This window comes from Anticarsia gemmatalis, chromosome 4 (assembly GCF_050436995.1).
Source record: "Anticarsia gemmatalis isolate Benzon Research Colony breed Stoneville strain chromosome 4, ilAntGemm2 primary, whole genome shotgun sequence".
Classification (NCBI taxonomy): Eukaryota; Metazoa; Arthropoda; class Insecta; order Lepidoptera; family Erebidae; genus Anticarsia; species Anticarsia gemmatalis.
This window is the reverse complement of record NC_134748.1, coordinates 7,417,337-7,442,247: the sequence shown is the minus strand read 5'-3', so window position 1 is coordinate 7,442,247 and position 24,911 is coordinate 7,417,337. Positions and strand designations below refer to the sequence as shown.

The following is a 24,911-nucleotide window of genomic DNA, read 5'->3' as shown; positions in this document are numbered from 1 at the left end:
TTCGAGTTCAGTTAGTTTACTTAGGCCATATAGTATTTTAATTAATTTCATTGAGATAAAATTCTTAATATTGTACTTATTCATTTCTTTTGATCAGAATGTTCCTCTGTATGATGTATCCTTAATTCATCACTCACAAGATACCCGGTTGAAGCCTTAAGCATTTCAAGCTGCTACCTAAATCTGATTCCTGGGTCTGTCTCTGGGGACGGCAGCACTTGGAACATATCATCCATCATAATAAATCTATAACACTATGATCTCGTTACATACATGTCCTACCGACGAAACTGTATTGTCAGGTCACGATTGTTGGCATGATATTCGGTCAGCGTCCTAGATGTCAATACTGTTTTAATGTTTCTATTTTTACTGGTAATTGTCCAAGATACGTACGTCACTGGGAACGGTCTCGCATAAGCACAAGCAGGCTACCAGACTTCGGAAGAAAGTAATTAATTTCAGTCGTATTCTAGTCATACACCAGTTCAGTGTTCTGTCTGTGTATATTTATAAAGACGTACAAGATCGGAAGCCAATAATAAAATTGTAGATGCGGTTTGTTTTGTGTAGTGAACGCACTGGCAGATTGAACGCCGGTCTCTTTTAAATTAACGTGAACTCGAATAAGTCGGATCTCGTGTAAGTAGATTTTGAATTATTAATTAGAAAAGCGAAGTAGGCAAATATGATTGGGGCACAATATATACCTACCCTTTTATCCCAGTGGAACAGTGAAATAAACGCCTAAGTTATGTGTTTCTCCTAGCAATAAAAAAGTTTTTAAGGCTTAGGCTCTATTAATATTAAGGTAGACCATATTTACCTCCAGCCGACATTTTAAACTTAAGTTATATTTTTTTCTTGACCGGAAATAAAGTAAACAATAGTTCGGAACTTTACTGATATAAAGAATGTGCGACTGGCTACCGATGTCGAAAAGAAATTATTTGTCTCTGTGCCAAGAAGCCAATTGAATAAAAAACGGGGTTATATTATTGCGCAGCGGTTTTCAACAGAGGCTCGCAGTGCCGGCTAGGAGACTTATTTATATCGTGTTATACCCACGTCAAAGGCTATTGCGTTCATTCTAATAATAAGTAATATGCATTGATTTTCTCGTTGTTAGGCATTTCAGCCATTAAAACAACGCGATTTAAAATCTGTTACCGTTAGATGTACCTACCTACGATAATCACATGGGATTGGATGAATTAGATAAATAGTACACAGAATACAAATTTCTACGTCCCAAATTATTTACTTATTGGGTATATTTCTCCATCCATACTCTTTCATTTCTTTTTTATTATTATTTTATGTGATTGATAAAAAAACACGTGTATTACAAATCAAGGCCAAAAAGTAGAGATAGCCACAACAATGTTTGTTTCATCTGTCTGTGGGAATCGAACCCACAACAACTAGTGCCGTCACGTTCACCGTTTACGAAAAGCTTTAATTGTTAAAATGATTCGTTTGTTTTTATTTATATTTACACTAGCCCATGTGGCTACAAGAAATAAGATTGTACTATTTTCAGGGCCTTTTAGCCATTATTAAGGCTATCTAGTTCTACCTACACTCGTCATTTTTGTATCAAAAATCTACTCTCGCACCAAGTATTCGCCTTCACTCGCATCCACTATTTTCAAATATTCAGACAACGGATGCTAAGTTAAATCATCTGGATATGTGACTGACTTACACAAATATAGCTTTCGTTTGGGAATCAAACCAAAGACTCAGATGCACATTGTAATCGGAATGAATACATGGTGCGCCTTGATCACTACACTGCTGCCTGCTGATTTCTTTAATCTTTATATCCCAGTGTTCAGATGAGTTAAACAAACTGCTCATGACATGTTGAGTGTCGAAGGAAATTATTATTATTGTGTTTAATATGTTACTGTTAAAATGGACCAACATACTTGTTGCACTGACTACTTGACGTGAGATAAGGGTAAGGTAATCCTGATGATTTTATTGTAAACATTTTCAGAAACCCTAGTTAATAATGAGCTTACACGAGTACGCCGATGAGGATTACGTGGACGTGAGGACACTTCCATTGAAGCCGCCACAGCCACTGGTGCCGCCAGAGCGACCGGTGCGTCGGCCATGGCATCCTGTCATGTGGGACAGCTCCATCATCGGCATTCCTCCACCAGAAGACAAGGACGCAGACGAGGTAACTTTCAACTTATTGATTGGTACTAACTACCAGTTATGACACTACCCGTCTTGCTAGTAAACGTCGCGTAAGCCCTGATTAGTTAGTGTTTTGTCACTTCCAATCAATTTTAAAACTGTTTATGAATGAAAAAGATAGAACATTGTATAAACTACCTATTTATTAGTCAGATAGCCACGGTTAGTTTATCGATATTTATTTACAAGTGGTTTAACTGAAACTACTTCTAAGTAAGTATCGATTAGGTAATTTATCAACTATTGTAATAGATTTTTCTCGTACGTTGGCTGTTACTTTATTATATCGGATAGGTATTAGCAGTCCCTTGTCCATAAGTCTTGGTACTGGCCCCGAGACTCGTGAAACATGTTCGTGTTCTACAATCCGAAATTTGTTTATTTCGTTAGATCTTTAGTTAGGGCCTAGGTATCATATCATAGTTAACTAAAATGTAGCGATTTACTGGTTAGGATTCATATGATTAATTACTTACTATATGAAATACACGCCAACCTTGAAATTTCGAGCATTCAATAGACGGCGTTATCGAGACTGGGTGTTTGCCAATATTTTATTACAAATACACAGAAAATAACAGAAACTTCAAACAAAACATTGTTTTAGGAACAGGAAACAAAAAATTATGTTATTTTGATGTAGCCCTGAGAACATCAAAATTAGGTATAGCCTCATGTTAGACAGCATAATTATTTTGCCAAACATATTTGAAAAAACCCTTGTTAACACGAGGCAACAATTTCGGCAACATCCCTATGAGAATATAACCATTTCGGCGCACTTGAGTGTCGCTTACTACACTACAGACTTCGAAACATTGAGGAAAGCGAATAACCCTTAACATAGTGTATGGATTTTAAATCTCTTTGTACATTTTATCCTAAGACTCTCTACAGCTTAGGCCACGCTCTCGCTCATGTTACACATTCAAAATGGTCTGGTGACTTACAAAAGTCCTTAAAAACGAGGAAAAGAAAGCGGAAGCAAGGTTCCCGGTTCTTTGATATTTTACTGCGCGTGCACAGAGTAAACAGGACGCCACAGCTGCACGTTATAGCAGCGTATGACGTCCGCGATAAGATGGGAGTACTAAAATAATGTACGATACAGATTTACGAGCATTCAATTTCATATCTGAGATAGGATATTTCAAAGATATTTATATCACATTAACATTTTCCTGTGTTAGGTCGACGAGAACTGCGTATGAAGCACATTTGACCGACGTCTCAGCCAGTATACTGTTCAATGCAGGTGGTATATGAGAATACGGCTGTGTAAATAAAATTGCTATTGTTTCTTTTTATAAAATTCACTTGTATTATTTGCATCAATTTTAGTGGCTCTTCCATAATTGGCGCATGCGGGTATTATAATGACCAAGTATTTACGAATAGGTACATAAGTACTTTAGTTTGGTTCACATTCGTTAGCAGTTATAATGTAATTTTTTTTAAGAGCTTACTATTTGCAGTTCTATCATGCTTTGCATGTGATTTTTACCACGCCATCGATTTCATAAGAGCTACGAGCTCTGTGGAGCACAGGGTTTAGTCAGTTGATTACCTCAAGCGAAATGTATAGTACAAAAACTAAAAAGTTTAATCTATTAATCAGCATAGAATTTATTATTTAACTTAAAAAAATAATTATACAATCAATAAATTATTTCGTTTCCAACGAACATTAATTCAGTTGGCCATAGAATGTAGAAGTGTGTGAGATGCTACATTAATAGCACACATATTCTTGTGTAAATAATTCTTATTTATTTATATAAATTTGTTTAGACAAAATAAAAAGTAAATGCAAGTCAGAGTTCAAATTATTTTAATATGCAATAAAAATAAATATGTACATGAATCACATATTGCTTCAAACTGTGTACTATTAAAGTAAGCTGTCGTATCAGGGTATATAATCAGTCGTCAGAGTCAGGGTTGTGTCGTATGTTCCAGCCACAGTCTGCGTCGCGCGAGTACCCACACAAACAACGCATTCGTAACCTGAGACGTCTGATCGCCGCCGGCAAGGTGAAGCCTACATCGGAGACGCTCATATTTTTCCTCTGCAACAAATTCGCCGCATCCGACGACCGGCCGAAAAAGGAATAATCTCAACGTCGACGGAGGCTACGAAAGTATTAATTTTACCTATTTTATTATATAATTTTAAATTTGTACTCTGAAAAATGTAAATATAAAAATGATATTTTTAAAAAGTCGATCTTCTCACTCTATTCCTTCGAAATCGAAATATGTACAAATATTACACATCAATCGAGCGGACGTCGAAGCTAATCTCCGAGGGGCGGGGCGGACTTCCAAAGACTCGAGGCGGAGTAGGTACATATACTTTATATTCTCATAAAAATTATCTACACACAAGACTTTTAATATAAAAACAAAATCGAGTTTCTCAAATACAACTTATATAAAGAAGTTCAGGGCGGCGGGGGCGCGGCGCGGCGGTCGGCGGAGGGCGGCCCCGCGGCCCGGCCGCCGCGCTATGTGGCGGGCGGCGGCGCGCCCGCGGCCTCGGGCCCCGCGCCCGCCGCCGGGGCGCCGCTCGCTTGCTCCTCCTCCTCCTCCTCCTCCGGGTCGAACTTCAGCATTAGCTGCTTAAACTGCAAACAAATAATCGATATATCAAAATCTTTAGTTTCAATGGACGGGTGAAGGATTTCTTTGCCGTTCGACCGATCGTTTGTAATTATTACAAAGGTGGTAGTGTGAGTAGCGTGTACCGACCTCCAAGTAGTCGTCGACGAGTCTCCTGCGGCCGCGCTCGTCCAGCTCGTCGTGCTGCGCGTGGTCGTGCAGCTGCGCGATGGTGGCCTTGGGCTCGAAGATGGGCGCGTGGCGCCGCGACACCGCCTTCTCGTACACCTTCACTCCCTCCGACGGCGAGTATTGGTTGATTTTTCTGAAAATATAAATCTAGTTTTTAAGTTGGGTGCTATGAGTGTGAATAATGTATAACCTCTTGCCATTTGAGTTACGTTAGAAGCGTTCAACACATACAATTGGTAAATACCTTTAATTTCAGGATGTATTACAGTACTTTTGACTCAACTGTTTGTGACATACATAGCTAAATAGGATCAAATGCTAGAATTCACTAACTATAGAGTCCTACGTTTATTAATATCAAGACTACTCACGCATCAGTGAATCCGTATAGCTGTTTGAGGTGTTGTTTGAGCACGAGGAGGAGCAGACACCCCCTAGCCTGCCGCATGGCGTCTTGTAATGGTCGCGTGCTCTCCGGCAGTTGCGCTAGTAGCGTCTCCGCTTCCTCATCGTCCTCTTCCTCGTCTAATGTCTCTTTCTCCTCTGTGCTCGGTTTGTTTAACCCCTGTAAATAGATACATATATGAACCATCACGCTTGATATACCCAGAAGTGTATGAATTACACCTAGGATTGTCTAGAGTTAAAGATGTTAGTCTAAAGTTTGGCAGTCGTATATGCTACCGCCAAGACAGTAAAAAGTTGATCATGCATCAATTCGTTACATAAACAAAAAATGCTTCAGTAAGATCATACCTCACGAAAAAGCTGCAACAGATTTGATCCAGACGTAGATATAATGATATCAATGTGATGTATAATAAATAAAGGTTCATCTTGAACTTGATATGGAAAGTAGCTCAAATTATCAGCTAAGTATAACATTTGATCTAATGGAGCAGTCTGAAACAAAAAAAATACCTTGTTATAATTGTATACAAACCTAAAATAATTTTGCGACTTTTACAGCTAATATATTGACGTACACAGAAAATATTAAATCATTAGACACAATTGAGAACCCTCAGAAATACTAAGTGACTGTACAATTTTTCTGTGTGAACCTTAAATCTGATGATATACTTACAGAGACGTCATCGAACTGCTTCAGTAGTGATAATATCAACGCGCGTCTCTGTGGCCGCGTGTTTCTCAACAATGAGTAAAGAAAACCGTTCAACGCTGTCGGTAAATCATCCTGATCCTTTTTCCTAAAAAAAAACAAAATTAGTGTCAGAAAAAAACAAAAACCATGGACCTATTTTAAAAAAAAACAATTATTGCTATATCCTTATTACCTAAAACCTCGTATAACTCCATTATTAGCACGTCCCTGAAGGATCTTTTGCAATTGATACGAGAGTTTGATGCCGAGTTGCGCCTTCATATGAATGAACCCTGGATACTTCTTGTCAATCTCCTGAAGATGCTTGTCAGCTGTGTGCGACACTGTCACTTCTAAGTCGGTACTCATGCATATCAAATATGGAACAATCTGTAAAAAAACAGTTTTATTTAAGTACTTGTGATACAAAATTTACGTCTAGTTATCAGTATTAATACGTTTGCTTCTTTAGATTGTCGACAAACAATAGTTAATTAATTTCCGATGGATATCCGGCCAACGTGGTCAGTATTTTGGATTTATTTATACTCAGGCCGTTACTAACATGCGAACTACGTCATAATCAAAATGAATCTTAGGAATCTGACAATGTGTAAGTGCGAGCGAGAGTCTCCGATAAAATGAGATGACTTAGTTTGCATGTTTGAAATGGCCTGAGTATAGCCAAATTAATATTTATGAAGGAAGGTATAGTATATAAGTAAAGCTAGATATAGCAGGTACGTTACCTGTACAGGGTGCACGAGACCTTGTGCCAACACAAGCTGAACAACTTTCATCGCACTGGAGCGCACCACGGTGCTGGTGTGCAGGAACGAGCCGAGGATCTCCTTCAAGTACAGCTGGATCACCGTCGACGCCATACCCGACGACACGTCACCCATCTCTTTGAGATTCTCGTGTTTTGACCTTTTTGACCCTGACAAAAGAGTATATTTTTTAATATAACCATCGTCAATAAATTAAATGAGGCCTGCAGTGCAAAAACGGCTTAAACCAATTTTTTTACCTGATGGAGTATTCACAACAAATTATTGAAAACATGCCTAAATCTTTAATAAAACTAGCCAATCTCTTGTTTTAACAATATTTAATAAATAGCGTAGCAAACGCTAGGATGGAATTTTTAGTTTTTTGTGTATAATTCAAATGTGATCAAAACCATTAATCTTTTTCTTCTGTCTACTTTAGGTTTAGGCCACTTTGGCGTTGACGACCCAAATTATTCTAGAGTAAACGAAAACTAAAATTCCAAATTGATTTTCTACACTTACATTCTTTATCTTGTCTGATCATCCTCTGTTCCTCCTCTTGTAAGTACATTTCGATATTTCTCAGTACGTCAGCCTTCATCTCTATCGGTGCTAAGTCAGACGTGAGAAGTTGATGATAGAACTCTTTGAGTTCCGGCCGCAACATGAACTCATAATGCCGCACGCAAACCGACCCCAACGCTTTCAGGGTGTGCGAAACAAAATCTTCATCTTCGAGACCAACGAAAAACATCAAAGTAGTGAAAATTTGTTCCTTTATATCACCCTGAGGAATAAAACAATTGAAATATAAATAAATAAATATATCATTGGACAACTCACACACGGTCATTCGATTCCAAACTAAGCTTGTACTATGGTAAACAAATAACTGATAAACATACTTATATACTTATATACTTCTAAATACATACTTATATAGATAACACCCAGGCTCAGAACAAATACTCGTGCTCATCACACAAAGACTTGTCCCGGATGGAATAGCCGTAGCGCAGCGTGTGGTGGGTACCACACGCTGCGCTACGGCTATTGCGGCGAGGTAATAAATGTATAATAATAAATGGTATCATCTGGTGAGTACTTACCGGCAGTCCGTCTATTACCCTCGCCTCCGTGAAATCGAAGTATCGCAACAAAAGTCCTACAATAAAAAGCGCTCGTCGAAAGTGTGGTCTCGGTAACGATCTTGTCATCTCAGGATTTCGCTGCCAGCAATGTTTCCATTGTAGAAGTACACCTAAAACGGCACATAACATTCTTATTACCCAGGTATTGGACTTAAGAATTAGCCCCTCCCTCATTCCGAGAGTAGCCTTGCCTACCAGGGGCACGGTAATGGGTTAAACTGATTTAGGTATCAGCGTAAAAAAAAACAAAAGAAACAAGAGTGCATATGTAGTGAGTGCGTAGTATAAATAGTAATCCCATAGAACTCACCATGATACTTATTGAAAACGTCCCTAATAAGTTTATAGTTGTGCGTGAGGTTGTTGACGATGGCGGCGAGGCAGGCGATGCAGGAGGCGATGACGAGCTGTCCGCGCTGCAGGATGAGCTTGACGGCGTCCTCCTCCAGCTGCGCCAGGAACACCTCGCTGGGGTGCTCCATCAGCGGCACCACCAGCTCCAGCGTCGACGCCACCGTCGACATTATCTGTTGCTCGTATTGATTCTGAAATTATCACCATTCAATGTTACACTATATTGGTACAAGGTTGAAAAAAGACTTGAAGCTTTGAAAGAAGAGCTCGAAAAGGCCACGTTAGCGTTTAAAAAGAAGATGATGGTTTGATCAAATCTATGCAATTCCGGGTCAATGACCTGCTTCTTGAAAAGGCAACAATAATAATGTGTGTAGGGCTGATCACATCCTTATAATCCCCGTTGTAGCACTCTCCTCAAGAAAACATGTTTTGTATAAAGTACACATAGTTCGATTATATTACATACCTGACATTTCAAACTCAAATACGGCTGAAGGGTTAACGCATGGTTCACTAACAATTGGGGCCTAATTCTCGCAAATAAATGCAGAGTCGAAAGACAAGCTAATATGCGTTGTGACGACCCTGTTCCTGTAAACAAAAATATATTTTTTTAAAACAGCACAATTAAATGACTACTACATAATAATATCTATATTTTATTTCAGTGACATTATGTAGTCAGAAAAAAATTGTATTACATTATACAAAATTACACAAAAAGGATTATTTATAAAAAGTTGTTTACCATCGGCGCTTGTCTCTTCTAACTGTAGTAAACTCTCTATTAGACAGTCTACTATTTGTTGACAAGCAAGTAAAAGCGATTTAGGCGGCTGATATATAATTTTTGTGGAATCATCTTTGTCCTCCTTGGGTTTGAACAACTGTAAAATAAAATGCTTTAGTAAAAAAGAAACGTACTAAAGAAATGTTTAGACTTTATAATCTTAGTAAGAAAATGTAACTGACACTATTCAGCAACTGTTGAAACCACTCGAGGCCGATATCTCTGGACGATATGACAACATCGGTGATGTTGAGGACCTTCCTAGTGAGCGGGTCTGCGGCCGCGGCCGTCATGTCCAGTGTCCCGGGCCGCGCCGTATTCGCACACGGACTAAACCACATATTTTGAAACACTTCCATCACTAATTTCCTAATACCCTCTTCATCGTTCACTCTCCTAATCATCTTTACACAAATCTCAGGTATTTTTGGAAACTCTGGGCACTCTATACAAATGTCTTTTAATATTTTTATCACTCTTTTTCGCACCGAAACACCAGTGTCCTATAACCAAAGCACATGAGTTATACACTGTTTTTTACGAACAACATACCATTTCATAAAAATAGAGACTCACCAATATTCTATTTGAGAGCATTCCATAATACTTATCAATAAGATCGGGTCGACTGAGCACGAACTTGCCCACCAAGTCGACAGCGGCCTCTCGCACCGCAGTGGACTGGTCGAGGAACGACCGGTTCACTCCGATCTGCATGTCGGGGCGCGCCAACACCGCGGGGTCCGCCTCCACGATCATGGCCAGACATTTCATCGCCTTCGTGCGAATAGCTATCGTATTCTCACATAAAATTACTAGGATTTTTCTGAGATACCTATCGAAACTCTGAGAAAACGACCTCTTCGAAGCCAAGTACTGCGAGATAAGCTCTGCTCCACTGTAATCGATGTACGATTGCATCACTTGTACCTGGGTACCACCTTGATATCTAAACGGTCTTATTTTCTCCAAGAAGAAATGTTTCCGTCGCTCCATGGTTTTAAACTTCTCAGCCGACACTAAAGCACTAGAAGCTTGTTTTTTCTCTTTGACGCGTCGTCCTTCATCGTCACTGTCGTCGTCGGCGTCCGACTCCTCCTCGCTAGATTCATCCTTGAATCGTTTCTTCGACTTATTCTTGGCTTTCTTCGTGGGCGACGTACTCTTGGGCTGGACCACCATATCCCTGTACCACTGCGTTATGTAGAAATGCCGGGCACAGTTCCAAGCCTGATCTTTCTGTCCATTGATAGCCAGGTAGTCGAGTAACACACGCTGTAAGAACTCTGTTCTTTCTTCGTCTTCATCGAGACCCGACGTCACACTCTGTAAAGAAAAAGATTTTAAGAATCAGTAACAAGTTTTCGACAAATACTTACAAAAACTTAAGTATGTTCAATTGAACAGTCGAACAAGTATGAACGTGATATGTAGACGTGACGTACTTGTGCCTGGTTGCCGTCCTTCTCCTCCTCGGCGCGGATGTCCCGCACCACGGCGTCCATGGTGGCGAGCTTGGCGCGCGAGTGCACGCTGTCCCGCCGCAGGCGCGCCGCCACCAGCCCCAGGTACTCCAGCGACGCCACGCGGACTGACATCTCCATGGACTTATCTGACATGTACTTCACCTAAACGATTTAAAGTATAACGTTAATTACTTCGATAGACCGAAAAGGCTTGCATGATTCACAAATAGTTCCATGTTTTTTATTATAATAAAAATGTTTATGGATGAAGTATACTCACTAGCATAGTTCCAAGTAAACTTAGCAGTAGTTCAGTGGCAGGCCACTCAGGTTTATTTACAGTGGTGAGTAAATCGTGCACGAAATTTTCGAACAGGGGCCTGAAGTCGACCTCTTCGTTACGACTCCGGCACTTGTTCAGGAATGACGTCAGGAATGTACCGCCCACACTGATCGCTGCTTCGTACTTGGATATTATTAAAAGATCTTTATCCACATTCTGAAAACAAATTGGTTGCTATTAAATGCACACTCGAGAAAAAAAGATCTGTGAAGTTTATTTATCGCATAAAGCTAGTTACCTTTTTACTATCGGACGCCTCGGGGTCTTTCTCCTTATCCTGCGACTTGCACATCGTCTCCGGCAACGTGACTACACACTGTACTAGTTGAAGGACGAGCGCCGTCAACATCTGTATTTGCTGATCCGAACTCAGTTGGAACGATCGCAAATTGTGCTTAGAACTAGGAATACGAGCTATCGACGCTAATATATCTTCTAGCAGCAATCTTCTATGTTGCTCGTATTTTGTAAATATCTGGACAGAAAATAAACATCGTTTTACAAAATAACGTAGGAGACCTGCACACCAAAACCTCTAACTGCGCAACGACCGATCGACGGTGTTCCGTAGTTAGAGGTTCATTTTATCACAGATACGTGGACCGAATAATTTTCACTCTACCGAGAAAATTTTACAACCATCGGTCACATCGAATCAGCGCCTCTAATCGAACGGGAGAACTCACCGTAGTGACGAGTTTGAGCGCGCTGAGCTGCAGCTCGCTGACGTTCTCGACGAAGAAGGGCGAGACGCCGACGGTGGAGGCGTGCAGCACCGTGGTGTCGGTGAGGTGGTGCGCCGCGAACAGCTCGGCCAGCATGGTCACGCACTCGTGCGCGTGCGTGTACAGCTCGCGCGTGGCGCGCGTGCTCCCGCCCGCGCCCGCCGCCCCGCGCGCCGCCCGCGACCCGCCGCCCGCCCCGCCGCCGCGCCGCTTGCGACCGTCCACTGCGCACACACGACCGACATTAATCTCCGTTCCCGTCCGTGCGGACTCATTACTGAACCGCGATAGAGATGAATACGATACCTTTCTTTTTAGAAGTGCTCTGAATGCTGTAGACGGGGTCGTAGACGCAGTAGATCGTGTTGTTCAGCTGGAACTTTATGAACATGATGATCCTGTCTATGACGTCCTCGAGGAATATCCGCTTCGGCATGTTCGGGGACGTCATCACGTAAAGGGCCGTCAGACACGCGTCCGACGCGCACATGACCCTCTCTAACGCCGACTCCATCCATATCTGGCGCATCTCTTCGCTGTCCTCCTAAAAATATATTCATACGTTAATATTTTCTCTCACATTTTATAAACCCACACTCTTATAGAGATACCATAATGATACGTACCGGATCGCTCACCAGCGACATTTTCTCCGCCGCTCTAACATTTTTCTCCATCAGACTCAACAAGCGAACTAATCTGTCCGACGGTATAGCTTCCATAGCACCAAGATTCTTTAACTTAGCCGCTTCAGAACATAACTCTTGCAACTGATAACGCGGTAGTAACAGTTCTTCCGGGATATCTGTACCCTCTGTAAGTTAAATAATTAGTATTGTTGACAATGTCATGTGTGATGACGAAGTTTTAAAGAACGACAGTGCTTACCCATTTCGTCCGTAATTATTATATCATCGTCAATGGTTTCAAATACTGATTCTATCAATTTATTAAAACGTTGATAAGTATTTGTTTCCATTAATTCATCTACCGATAGCATTTCTAGCACAGGTACTAATCTTCGCTCTACCTTCCGTAACTTCGGCCGCACTGTAAATTGGTAAAGTGTTTAGACCTAGGAATATGACTTATTAAAATACGTAGAATATAGCAGTATAATGTTTGTAGATACCTATGGCGGCTTCAGCTTCTTCTCTTTTACTAGCTTCTTCATGTTTTCTCTTGACTGCTTCCCAGTTTTTCTCTCTAGCTATATCTATCGCTTCTCTTTCTTTATCTACAGTTGGTGTATTACTATTAGATTTCGGCTTAAGGGGGACATTATCATCGGAATCTGATTCCAGTGTACTATTTTTCCTCGACCTCTCCTCACTTGGGAAATCATGTTTCTTCAACAAACCCTCCTAAGATACATGAAAAAAAAAAAGCAATTAATAGCTTGTATGTCAAGTTTTTGAGCCTGATTACGCGCTGCTAAAGTGTATGGTTTTAAAGAAGAAATAATATGGCGAGGTACTCACGGAAAGGCGTCCTAGTTTGACTACAGGATATCTGTTATTCATGGCGCTACTTTTACTCGGGTCTTGTTTCTCTTGGAGGCTAGGTTGCGATGATTGTTGCGGCGCGTACGGCGCGCCCATAGACGGTTGAGGCACTTGCGGCTCCTGCCGTAGTGGGGACGGCGCCACGCTCGCTTGCGCTGGAGACTGGCCCGTCACCACATTACCATCTACAAAAACAAAAGTATAATAATTATTGCCAAGAAATAAGTTAAAATAAGGATTATAGATAGTGACAACGCAAATTCGTCTTTTTGTTAGATATAATTGGTATTTGAAAAAAGTAAAACAATGTTTTCTCATACTACAAAAAATTGTCTAAAACATAAATAATAAGTAAATTGTTTGAGAATAGTAAGAAAATTGTGATTGATAGTAATAATACATACCTTGTTCAAACACCTTTTCTTGTGATTGCATTAGTAATCTTTGTGGATCAGCTTGATTACTTGGTGACAGTGGATCTTTATCTTCATTTAAACTAGTACCAAAATTTCTATTGTCCCCTACTAAACTATTGTAGAAACCACCGTTTTGTGGAGTCGGACAAGACGAGTTTGATAGGGGTGTCGTATAAATATTAGAAGAGCTTCCACTATTCCAAATGGGCGACACACTGTTCTGAGCAGTAATGTTAACTTGATTCCCAGGCCTGGCTTGGGATGGGGGAGAGCCCATATTCACATGGGGCGATGATTGACATGGAGGAGCAAGCAATTGCTGATTTGGAATGGATGCTGAATGCACTGCAGACCCAACAGATGAGGGACTCGAAGGAACAGTATTATGTGCTGAATAATTGTATTGCGAAGCTGAAGGGGACATTCCATTAAACTTTGATGTGTGTAAATGATTGCCCCAATGATTTCTTTGATGCTGATCAAATACATTAGGATTTACATGTAAAATTGCCTTCAGCAATTCTGGGGTAGCTTGTTGTGGTGCAGGGCTCACTGCATTTGGTATGCTTTCATCTTTTAGGTCTCTGAAAGCATCATGTACAAATATTAATGAGAAGAACTTATTTAACTACATTTTATTAAGCACATGTATCATGCATGGTGGAGTAATGTGGTGTTGATCTGTTATATTAATTTCAAAAGAGAATGACATACAAATGAATTGATCAAATTGATCTATGAATATGAACAAACAAATAAACTTACTTCTGAAAAATTGACTAACATTAGTAAAAAAATATTAATGTATATTACATTTGCTGTACTGAAGTCTGCATGAGAGATTGAAGTAGCAGCGTCACTAGATTATCATCACGTGTCGCCAGAAGAATGGCAGCCTCTTCAGCAACTCGTGGGTGAAATAATTGCGACTTGTTGTTTAGAGTCGATGGTAATGGAGTTGGAAGTGGTAACACTGGTAATACTGAAAAATAAAACTAAATAAATTTCTAAGGAAATGCAAGCACACCAAGTAAAGTTTTAACAACTTTTAATAATTAGAAATGTTGAATAGAGAAGTGTTATTAAACAAACAGAATTTAATTTAGTAGATAGATCCAAAAGCAAAAAAGTAATATTGGGGTAATAAACAGAAATCTGTAAATTAATGGAATCTGTACACAAGTGTGTATGAAATACTATAACTTTTATATTAAGTTCAGACCTGTTTTAACTCATTTAAAAGCTAATAAATAAGTTTTTAGGAGTACTTAAGTAAATCTTTTTAATGTTAGTTTTTTTTTACTATTTGATTCGATTTGATATTTTTATATGTACATGCTAAATGCCTTAAAAATCTTTCAGCAATTTAGTTAAGGAACATAACAGACCAATAAATAAACACACAGTTTCTTATATTACTCATAATATATTGCAAAGGCATGTGAAGATGAGGAATGTATGATTGTTAATCTTTGACATAAAAAAAAATAGTCACATTTTAGCAACTAGATATTATTTATGACACAAATAGTATACAAAATATTTATTTTCCAGGAAAATCTTTCCATGTAAATGAAGTTACAGGAAGAGGTACCTGCTAGAGGTACTTTGTTAAACTAGTATTTGCAAAATATATATAAAAGCTTTAAAGACACACAAAATTAATAATATAACCAAATAAATTATTATATTTCGACACAAATGTATTTTTGTTATGGAATTAATAAAATAAGTAAATGCATTTTTAGCTTTATTTTCAATAAATAACTATTAAATCATTCCAGAACATTTAAGTCAGATCCACACAACTGTTCTGAATAGAAATATTATTCTATGATTTAGTTAAATCATAATATTAGGATAGTTTTATAAGAAAAGAAAACCTACCTTTTATGAACATACAACACACAAACAGTGTATCTGTATCACACATATATTGTAATGTGTATCATCTAATAGTCTACATGAAATACTTTATTTAAATGATTTCTTAATAATATAGTTACTAAGTAGAAAGAACCAGGTATATCAATATAGAATTAACAATTACATATGTATTTATCCATTTTTAAATAATTGTTATTGAAAACTAATCATATTAAACCATAAATATTACTTTCACTCCAAACATTTATTGCAAATTAATGAGAATCAAATAAGTAAAGCAAACAAGCTGGAAAGTATACTGAATGGTACAGAAATATCTCATATATGGGATTTATTCAGTGATAAACATTAGTATATAATTAGTAAATAGTTATATTTTGTCTTATTAGAACCTTTTAAAGAAATCAATTTATAACTACAGTATTATGGTTGCAATGTTTATAAACAATCCTTTTGAATACATTTATTACAATAATTGATTGAGGTTATGCATTTAGATCCATTTGTACTACCAAATGTTACTTCTGATACCTACCTAGCTTTAATTGGGAACTGGTACATTGCCATAATATTAAAGACTTCAAAAGAGCATTATTTATTTACATTTAGACTATGTTGTGTCAAGTACTGGTGCAAGAAGAATAAGTAACTGTTTCATATGTAAATGTAATACTTGTCAAATACTTCTGAAGTAGCTCACATACTTACAGTCTGTCAAGCTGGCTACTCCTGCTAATGTTGTAATAGGGACACTTGGAATATCCCTTTCATTCATCTTGATTGAACAATTTATTTTCTCAGGTTCATTAGTATTTTCCTAGAAGTTAAAAAGAAAGCCTTTGCTGTTGAACTATAAAACACACCATACAAAATTGTTTGCGTAGTCGCCGTTTCCATTATCATTTTACTTTCCACTCACGTAACACTTAGCACAAGATATCTGTTCAACATGATCGATTGACTATTTATTTAAACGAATCCTTCCACTAATAAATAAAGTAACATCAAATCCAAGATTGTTGTGAAAATGGGGCAGCCGTCAATTTGATGCTTTGTTGTGCGTTGTGCATCAAAACGAAGGTCAGCGTATCTGTACGACACTCCCATCAACAATTGAGGAAAGTAGCATAACTGACTCTAAACCATATTTGGATTTAATATGTGGCAAATACTCACTGAAACATTATGATAACTATGTTTAATTTATTTATCCAGGACAAATCAAACATAATCCCAACATTTAGATAATCAAGAAATTGTGAATTAGGGTTGCCAAGAAACTAAATGTTTCACCACATGACGCTAAAAGTAAAAAATATAAAATACATGATACAATTTACGAATAATACGAAAAAAATCACTGAAACGGAAGAAAGAAATGGTTTATATACCATTTAAGAGCAATAATTTTATTAGCTCAATTTAACAGAGAGCACACAGCAAATTATAACACTAATTTCAAATTTAGTAGATTTTGCGTTGATGTTGTTGTTACTGTAATTTTTTTTCATTTATTAAATATAATATATTGACGAAATCAGAACCGGTTAAATATTAGAATTGATAAATATTTTAATTTTCCATCACAAAAATAATAAATATTACATAATGTTATTAAGTAGGTATTTGAAAATGACAATATTATTTATTATTAATATGTTACCGTAAAACGGGGTGAATAGAAACAATTTTCAACTTTGTCCTAAAAATTTGTTGCGAATAACTTGTTATTTTTATTGTCGGGTTATTTTATATCATGTCCGGCGCCATGAAGAAAGAGCTAAAACCATATTTGTCCAAAAATATGCATGATTTTACGATATTTCCTTAAAAAAATGGTCAATTTCTATTCACCCAGCGATAGGGGTAAATCGAAACGACCAAAGGGGTGAATGGAAAAACTGTTAGGGCTGCCAAAGACGACTTATCCAACATGCTGAAAAGGGAGGTTGTGTGTTTAAAAATTTAAATAATCGTTGATAATTACTTTAACTCAAAAAATAAAACAAGATAACCTAACTAACTTTCATACTATATGCAGAAGTTTGCCGTTATAACTTTGATACAATGATAATTGTGAAGTTCAGAAGATTAATGACTATTAATTTTTCATTGTTTATGTTAATTTTGTTTACGAGGAGCTCGTGGCTTAGTTAACAACAGCAGCACGGATCGATCTTTGAGGTTAAGCTACGCTTGCCGAGGTTGTTGTGTGGATGGGTGACCATCTTATACATATCGAGTTCCTCCATGTTTCGGAAGGCACGTTAAATTGTGGGTCCCGGCTGTCATTTTCGAAGATCTTTGACAGTCGTTAACAGTTACTGTTAACGACTGTCAAAGTACTGTACTGTCTGACTACTGTAGTCAGAAGCTTGAAAGTCTAACAACCAGTCTTACCGAAGGGTATCGTGTTAATACCTAAGTAACTGGGTTGTGGAGGTCAGATACGCAGTCGCTCCATGTAAAACACTGGTATTCAGCTGCATCCGGTGAGACTGGAAGCCGACTCCAACATAGTTTGGAACAAAGGCTAAGCGAATATATATATATATGTTAATTTTGTTTACAGTTTTTGACAACCCTATTTATTAATCTCTATTGACCCCTCACTCGTTTCTATTCACCCCTTACGCGTTTCTATTAAACCCCACTATGTTTCCATTTACCCCATACTATAGTTCTATTCACCCTTCAAACGATTCTATTCACCCCGTTTATACAAAAAAATGACTATTTCTGTGATTTAAACATATTTTTTAGGTTTAAAAACGTTTTTTCAATTAAAAATATTGTATCTTTATAGATTAATATACGCCTAAAGAGATAAACACTTCAAACAACTCATTAGAATAGAAATCCCACTTTAAATCCAAAGTTTTGGAGGTCGATATTAAGGCATTCGAGGACGGTAGACTTTGAAGCAATTTTTTGGGTATAAATATCAATTTAAACATTTAAACAATTATAACACCGCAGAGAAGTAATATCGACGTGTAATCATTTAAAATTTGAACAAAATTCTTCAACGAGAAGTACTCAAATATTAGCCTTGAAAACTTTCCTGATTTTTTTTCTATTCACCCCGCGAATTTTATTCACCATGTTTTACGGTATCTCTAATTTATATGTCACTGATAATATTTAGTAGGTATATTTTCCTCTACACGTCATTATTGTATAATATTTATTTGAAAGTTTTACACTTATCATAAAAGTTCCTTGTGGCGGTGTCCGACTTTATTTTACACTATGAATAACTATTGCCCGCGAGTTCCATTTCGCGGACTCAAGAATTGGACTATTTTTAGTGTTATTTGTTTACTTGTTATATATTTCCACCCTTTATTGTTATGCTGTTTATCTGTAAGTTGCAAATTATATTTAAAGCATTCTGTAAAGGCGCTTCTAAACGGGCCATATTTTCCTGCAATATGTGGCTGCACTATTGGCAACTTATTGCTCGGCCATCACAAAAATATTTTATTGCAACGATGGCCGAGCAATCTATGGCCGAGCCATGTGTTGCAATATGTCTGTCAATAGTATGGAGCATGATGCAGACTCCTAAACGGGCCACACAAACCGGCAATAATGGCTGACGAAATCACACTCGTCGCAGCAGCCTATATCGTTTTACGAGAAAAATCAAAAAGGAAAAAGCAGAGACAGTGGATTCGACCTTACTTAAATAGGCGTGAAACATTAGACAATTAATGTCAAGAATTAATGCTGGATAAAAAACTATTTGCCAACTTTTCAATTAATTAAATTTAATTTTTAATCAATTTAGTCATTCAAAAAAAAATATACCTAAGTATATTTATCAGATTAGTTGAAAATAGAGAATAGAACACATCAAATGATACCGATATGATGATAATAAATATACATCGCGTAGAAAAGGATGCACTATATCATAACAAGAGTGAGCGACTGAAACAACAATAAAACTGGCCGGGCAACATTGCAGTAAAATCGGTAGCTCAGCGATCGTCCGGCAACCTATCAAAACAATATCGGCCATTCACTGCAATATCAAAAATGTATGGCTATATGTCTGAGACATTGCTGCAATATTGCGTAGTATGGCTGGAGTTGCTCGCAATATGTCCGGCCACTATGTTGCAGCCACATATTGCAGGAAAATATGGCCCGTTTAGAAGCGCCTTCATACAAACTTTTATCTTCATAAATATTAGTAGAAGAGTGGGGTTATATTTTTGTTTTAGGAAGGTACCTACCTATATTAAATTTGATATTTGCCTTAAAATTATAGTTGCTTTGTGGCCGGTTTAGCCAAAGAGGCAACGAACGCTATTTCTTGAGTTTCAGTGGGCCTACTTAAACACAGCCTTAGAACATTTTGTTTTGGCAACATTCATTGCAGAAAAAAAAATAAAGTAGGGATGTGTTTTTGTATAGTCGATAGCATTATCGAAATTAATTAAAAAAATATAGGTAATAAATTTTAAGTTGGAAAGAAAATGGAAATGCCTTTATTATATTAAACAGTGTAGCAGCCACAACAATATACATTAATATAATAACCCACGCATAATAATGGCATGAAATGTTCTAAGAGACAAAGACAACTGTAAAATATGACACCACTATTAATAATTTGAAAACCATTATACAGTTTATCGTGAGAATTTACAATTACAACAAATTACAATATCAGGGAAAAATTATGATCATCTACATACTATGAGTCCTCTGCACAACAGATGGCTTACGTAATCTTTTATCAATAGTGCTAAAGAGGTCGTCTAATTAACGTTGCACATCGATATTATCGGTTTTCAATTTTTATTTGCACAACACTCAAACATACATAAGTCAAAGGTCAAAGTTCATCAAAAGTTCACCGATACTATTATTAAAAAAAAGATTAACCTGTCTTATTATTTATTTGACACTTGACGCACTTGACTTGACAATACTATATGATAAATAATTTATTAAAATATATTTAAATCTGAAAACATAATTTTGTATTCAATACGTACGTATGTGTAAATTAATATATTAATATTGTTGTTGTCCCTAGTTCAGATTAAAATTATAAGGTTAATGAGAGTTCAAATTATGATCGCAAATTAAATATTGTAAAATACAAAAAATGTACTCGAGGTGTATTGCCGATTTAACTATATTTACGCTATTTTTACAGCCGGCGCTTGTTGTACCAACAGCCGCTATGAAGTTTAATTACGATGCAGGTGGGTCGTTAGCTTGGTATGTTAAGTATGTTGGTGTACCAGTGACGATTGGCCTTACGATGTGTAAACTATTTGATTGTTTGGTTCGCAAGAAAAGGAGGGCTACCTTACAAAATAAGGTAATTTTGTATTCTTAACTTGAAATTTTAATAAAAACATTTGTGATTATATTTGAAACTAAATCAAAACATTCTGTATTAGTGAAAGGCGAGACACAAACGCTTTCCCAAAGTTCTCACACTGTAGATGCATGGTTTAAAGTAGCTCAAACATCATAGTTTAAAGTAGCAACATTTATTATGGAGAGTAATGATTAGAATATATGTTTTTTTCAGGTGGTGGTCATAACTGGTGCAAGTTCAGGAATAGGAGAAGCACTTGCACATATATTTTATGAAAATGGTTGTAAAGTTGTGTTAGCATCTCGAAGGCAATCTGAGTTAGAGAGAGTGAAAAATGATCTCATTCAGAAGAATCTGGTAAATATATTATGATAATATTATTCATACTGTGCAAATTTTGCTATGTCACTTGTGTTTATCGCTAATAATATATTATGAGTCCTTTAATTATTGGTATTTATTTATAATTAAGGACAAGTATAATTAATGTTTAATGTTGTATACCTACTCTGGGTCATGTGAAGGTTGAGAACGAATATAAATTACTTATCAGTAATATTATTAATCGCAAACATATGTATTATTTCAGCCTACTCAAACTTTAGAGCCTATTGTACTGCCACTAGATCTTGGAGATCTCAAAGATGTGGATAGTTTTGTCAAAAAAGTTCATGATATATGTGGACATATTGATATTTTGATCAACAATGGTGGAGTTTCTCACCGTGGACCTATTCTGCACACTATGCTTGATGTTGACCTAAAAATAATGGCTGTCAACTACTTTGGAGCTGTTGCTCTAACAAAAGGTATACCAGAATAACATTATTTTGGTTGATAAATATTTATTATAATACATACTACATATCTCCATTATATGTTTTTTCAGGATGTCTGCCTAAAATGGTTGAAAGGAAATCTGGACATATTGTTTTTGTGAGCTCAGTACAAGGACTCATAGCAATCCCTGATCGTTCAGCTTATGCAGCATCTAAACACGCCATGCAAGCATTTGGTGACTCGCTACGGGCTGAAATGCATCAGCATGGTGTAAACGTCACAATGATCAGTCCAGGGTACATCAAAACTGCTATTTCCCTGAATGCTTACACTGGTTCAGGCGATGCTCATGGAGGTAAGATAATAAATTTATGCATCTATACACAGTATTAAGGAAAATTACTAGTTGTTTAATCATTACAGTATTGTATGCAATTAAATTAGGTCTATATAAATTAATATTTAATTTTTATAAGCTGAAGTTACGCTGTCTGCTAGGATAATATTACAGATTTATACAGGGGTTTATTTTTCTAGGCTTTTCTTAAATGTCCATAATTTTAAAACCGCATGGGATAGATTTTTGTTACAATAAATCCTGTTACCCCATTTCAGCCAGATGTTAATTTCTGGGACACCCTGTGAATCATGCAGAATTACACAAGCATCTTTTTTTAATCTATCATTCATGTTTTGTCTGTTTCAGCTATGGATCCAAGTACTGCTGCAGGTTTTACCCCAGAATACGCAGCAAACAAGATTGTAGATGCAATTGTGAGCAAGCAGAAGGAACTTGTTGTTAGTCAGTTTGTACCTAAACTGGGAATTTATATTAGGCATTCTTTCCCATCTTTATACTTTTGGATTATGGCAAGAAGGGCCAATGCCACTTTATAAATTAATATATGCTGTATGTCTGTATTAAAGTATGTAAATAACTGAAGATAATATTGTATTATCAAACTGTTATAATAAAACCATTCCAGTCTATAATTATATGTAAAGTTATAATAAAATTTAAAATTGAAGTTAGGTACAATAAGTTCTTATATCTTTAACTGTTATAATGGGATACAAAAACGTTTTGTTATTGCTTTTATTTATTTCTTGAAGGCTCAAATAAGTAAGTAGTACCAAATGGTATGTAGTTTTTGTAAAGTAATGGTCAATTTCACAGCTTTTGGGTAAGTGTTTGATTAACTATCCAAAGTATAAACCAACCATCATATCTAGTGTTGAAGCCAGGGCACAATTTGCTTCTTTTTTTATATAGACTAGAATGCACTGGTAAATAAATTATTTAAAATGTATGGGTGATGGTAACACAGTTTATAATGGGAAATAATATGCCTCTACAAGACAATTGGAATGGGGTTGCCGAATAGTGGTATAATTTAATGCATTCTTGACTATGTAGTAAGTGATATTTAATTTGTTGACATTAGTTATTAGATTATTATTGGGTTAAAGTATTATTTAATTTTGTATGTCTTTCTAAAAAATAAAAAGTCTCAAGTAGTAATTGCATTATTCATTTTATTTGATGATAACAGTGAGGATAATTAAATCTGGAGATCACTGTTAGCATAGCTTAGCAATATAATCCACTATCACATTTGATTAACTAAAAGCTTCCTTATATTACAAGAAAATATCTTTTGTACAGGCTTTTATTTTAACTAATTCTACTAATAATAACTCTATAACATTTTTACACTGCATACTACAACAAATTATATAATTACATTATTAGACTCAAAGACATAAAAAACAACATTAGAAAGCACTACATAGTTGGAATATTTATGCTTTTCAGAGGATCATTATGTGGCTTCCTAATTTAAGCTTCATGCCATTGTATTATGCTACTTGCAGACTATATATTTTTACTTAAAAATGTTGTATAGTCTCCATATGCATATTGCGGCAGCTGTCATTGATACAGTAGTATGTAAAATTATTTTTCTTTTATTGTCGGTATGTACTAGAACAACAGGTGAAGCTGATGTAAGATCACTCAACATAGGTAATGTGGCCAGATGCCTCCGATCCTTTTCTTCTTGGTATTTGCAGCAAGGATCCCATTGCCATGATAGTGTATAACAACCGGCACATAGGACGGAGACTAATCCAAAAGGTGAACAAGCTAGGGAACTCCAAGCTAGACCTGAAATCAATTATGTTATTTATTTTAATTTAATTCTGCTAAATGATCGCTGCAATTGGGTAGTGAAATAAAAACAATAATTGGAAAAAATTCTCAGTTTTTGAAGTGCGACGCACTTTTAATTATTTTATTACACATTATTATATTTCAAAAATGTATTCAACAGTATAGCAGTATCTATAAAAAAAGAAATCTGATAGATAAAATTAAAGGTCAAGGCGTAATTCACATGGTGATGAAACATATTCAGGTGATATAGATAAATGTACTAAAACAATAACCACACAAAGATAAATACCTGATGCGATGCTACAGAGTCCACTGTAAACAGAGACCTTATGCAAGAGGTTTCCCACATAAATCCAACGCGCTGTTTCTTCTCCAAGTGGTTCTGGCTCTATCACAATTACGCTAACGCCGGCCTCCAGTGCTCTTTCCAATTCCATTTCAAATTTAATGTGAGCATTTTCGCTATCGTAAACTTCTCTTATGATCGCAACACTGGATGGCTTTAGATCGCTGTAAACAAGGCCTGATTATGTAATAGTAGGACGCATTGAAATAAAACCACATATCTGGCATAATTATTGCCTATTTAAATCAGGTGTTACATTGGAATTATTAAAAAACTTAGGTTTTTGTAAATTCATTTAGTATTTACAAACCTGTCACTTTCATCACCCGCCATCTTATACTATAGACAATAAATAAATTTGTTAAGCATAGAGATTTTTGAAAGCTTTATATTTTTTTAAATATTCGTCCACGGATTCTTGAACATACTAATATTATTATGTAGTTTAATTAATTTACTCACTCATTGTTTAATTTGTCTGCAATATTGGAATTTTATTAATAAAAACCTATGAGGTATGTGAAATAAAAATAAATAGACATCTATAAGTCAGACTGTTGTTGTTTATTCCCGGGGATATTTTGAAATTTATATCTCAGCTTTGAATATGACGACGCTGCGATGAGGGCCTGTCCTTTTTTAAAAATTGAGTTAATATCGTCTGTCATCAACAGATTAATCTCATCAGCAGATATAACACTGCTCAATATCGGTATGGGTGAGGAAAATGAATTTTC

General features: G+C 36.6%; 4 protein-coding genes across 6 annotated transcripts; 2 read left to right on the top strand and 2 right to left on the bottom strand.

The window, feature by feature from the left end:
- Positions 1 to 448: 448 nt before the first annotated feature.
- LOC142972394 (uncharacterized) lies at positions 449 to 4,436 on the top strand. Its single transcript, XM_076113478.1, has 3 exons — positions 449 to 642; positions 2,006 to 2,194; positions 4,174 to 4,436. The coding sequence occupies exons 2-3, from the start codon at positions 2,021 to 2,023 to the stop codon at positions 4,327 to 4,329; spliced, it is 330 nt and encodes a 109-aa protein (XP_075969593.1). The 5' UTR covers positions 449 to 642; positions 2,006 to 2,020; the 3' UTR covers positions 4,330 to 4,436.
- Nipped-B (Nipped-B cohesin loading factor) lies at positions 4,029 to 16,831 on the bottom strand. The gene is made up of 27 exons (XM_076113477.1): positions 16,702 to 16,831; positions 16,234 to 16,342; positions 14,452 to 14,620; positions 13,627 to 14,222; positions 13,199 to 13,407; positions 12,850 to 13,081; positions 12,606 to 12,767; positions 12,344 to 12,531; positions 12,024 to 12,261; positions 11,679 to 11,941; positions 11,231 to 11,467; positions 10,930 to 11,148; positions 10,629 to 10,811; positions 9,760 to 10,509; positions 9,366 to 9,686; positions 9,142 to 9,280; positions 8,860 to 8,984; positions 8,347 to 8,581; positions 7,995 to 8,146; positions 7,408 to 7,672; positions 6,862 to 7,052; positions 6,306 to 6,502; positions 6,095 to 6,218; positions 5,764 to 5,910; positions 5,379 to 5,572; positions 4,966 to 5,140; positions 4,029 to 4,841 (listed from the first exon to the last, which is right to left on the bottom strand). Exons 2-27 carry the CDS (start codon positions 16,298 to 16,300, stop codon positions 4,722 to 4,724), a joined length of 5,898 nt encoding a protein of 1,965 aa, XP_075969592.1. The 5' UTR covers positions 16,301 to 16,342; positions 16,702 to 16,831; the 3' UTR covers positions 4,029 to 4,721.
- A 1,872-nt stretch (positions 16,832 to 18,703) lies between these two features.
- LOC142972390 (dehydrogenase/reductase SDR family protein 7-like) lies at positions 18,704 to 23,179 on the top strand. Of its 3 annotated transcripts, none has more exons than XM_076113473.1 (6): positions 18,704 to 18,891; positions 20,702 to 20,869; positions 21,086 to 21,229; positions 21,462 to 21,681; positions 21,762 to 22,007; positions 22,359 to 23,179. In XM_076113473.1, exons 1-6 carry the CDS (start codon positions 18,778 to 18,780, stop codon positions 22,547 to 22,549), a joined length of 1,083 nt encoding a protein of 360 aa, XP_075969588.1. In that variant the 5' UTR covers positions 18,704 to 18,777; the 3' UTR covers positions 22,550 to 23,179. The 3 variants fall into 3 exon arrangements, with proteins under 3 accessions (XP_075969588.1, XP_075969590.1, XP_075969589.1); XM_076113475.1 differs by lacking the exon at positions 18,704 to 18,891 and adding an exon at positions 20,307 to 20,537; XM_076113474.1 differs by lacking the exon at positions 18,704 to 18,891 and adding an exon at positions 20,309 to 20,533.
- Pmi (Transmembrane protein Pmi) lies at positions 23,169 to 24,541 on the bottom strand. The gene is made up of 3 exons (XM_076113476.1): positions 24,485 to 24,541; positions 24,118 to 24,338; positions 23,169 to 23,819 (listed from the first exon to the last, which is right to left on the bottom strand). Exons 1-3 carry the CDS (start codon positions 24,505 to 24,507, stop codon positions 23,539 to 23,541), a joined length of 525 nt encoding a protein of 174 aa, XP_075969591.1. The 5' UTR covers positions 24,508 to 24,541; the 3' UTR covers positions 23,169 to 23,538.
- Between the last annotated feature and the right edge of the window lie 370 nt (positions 24,542 to 24,911).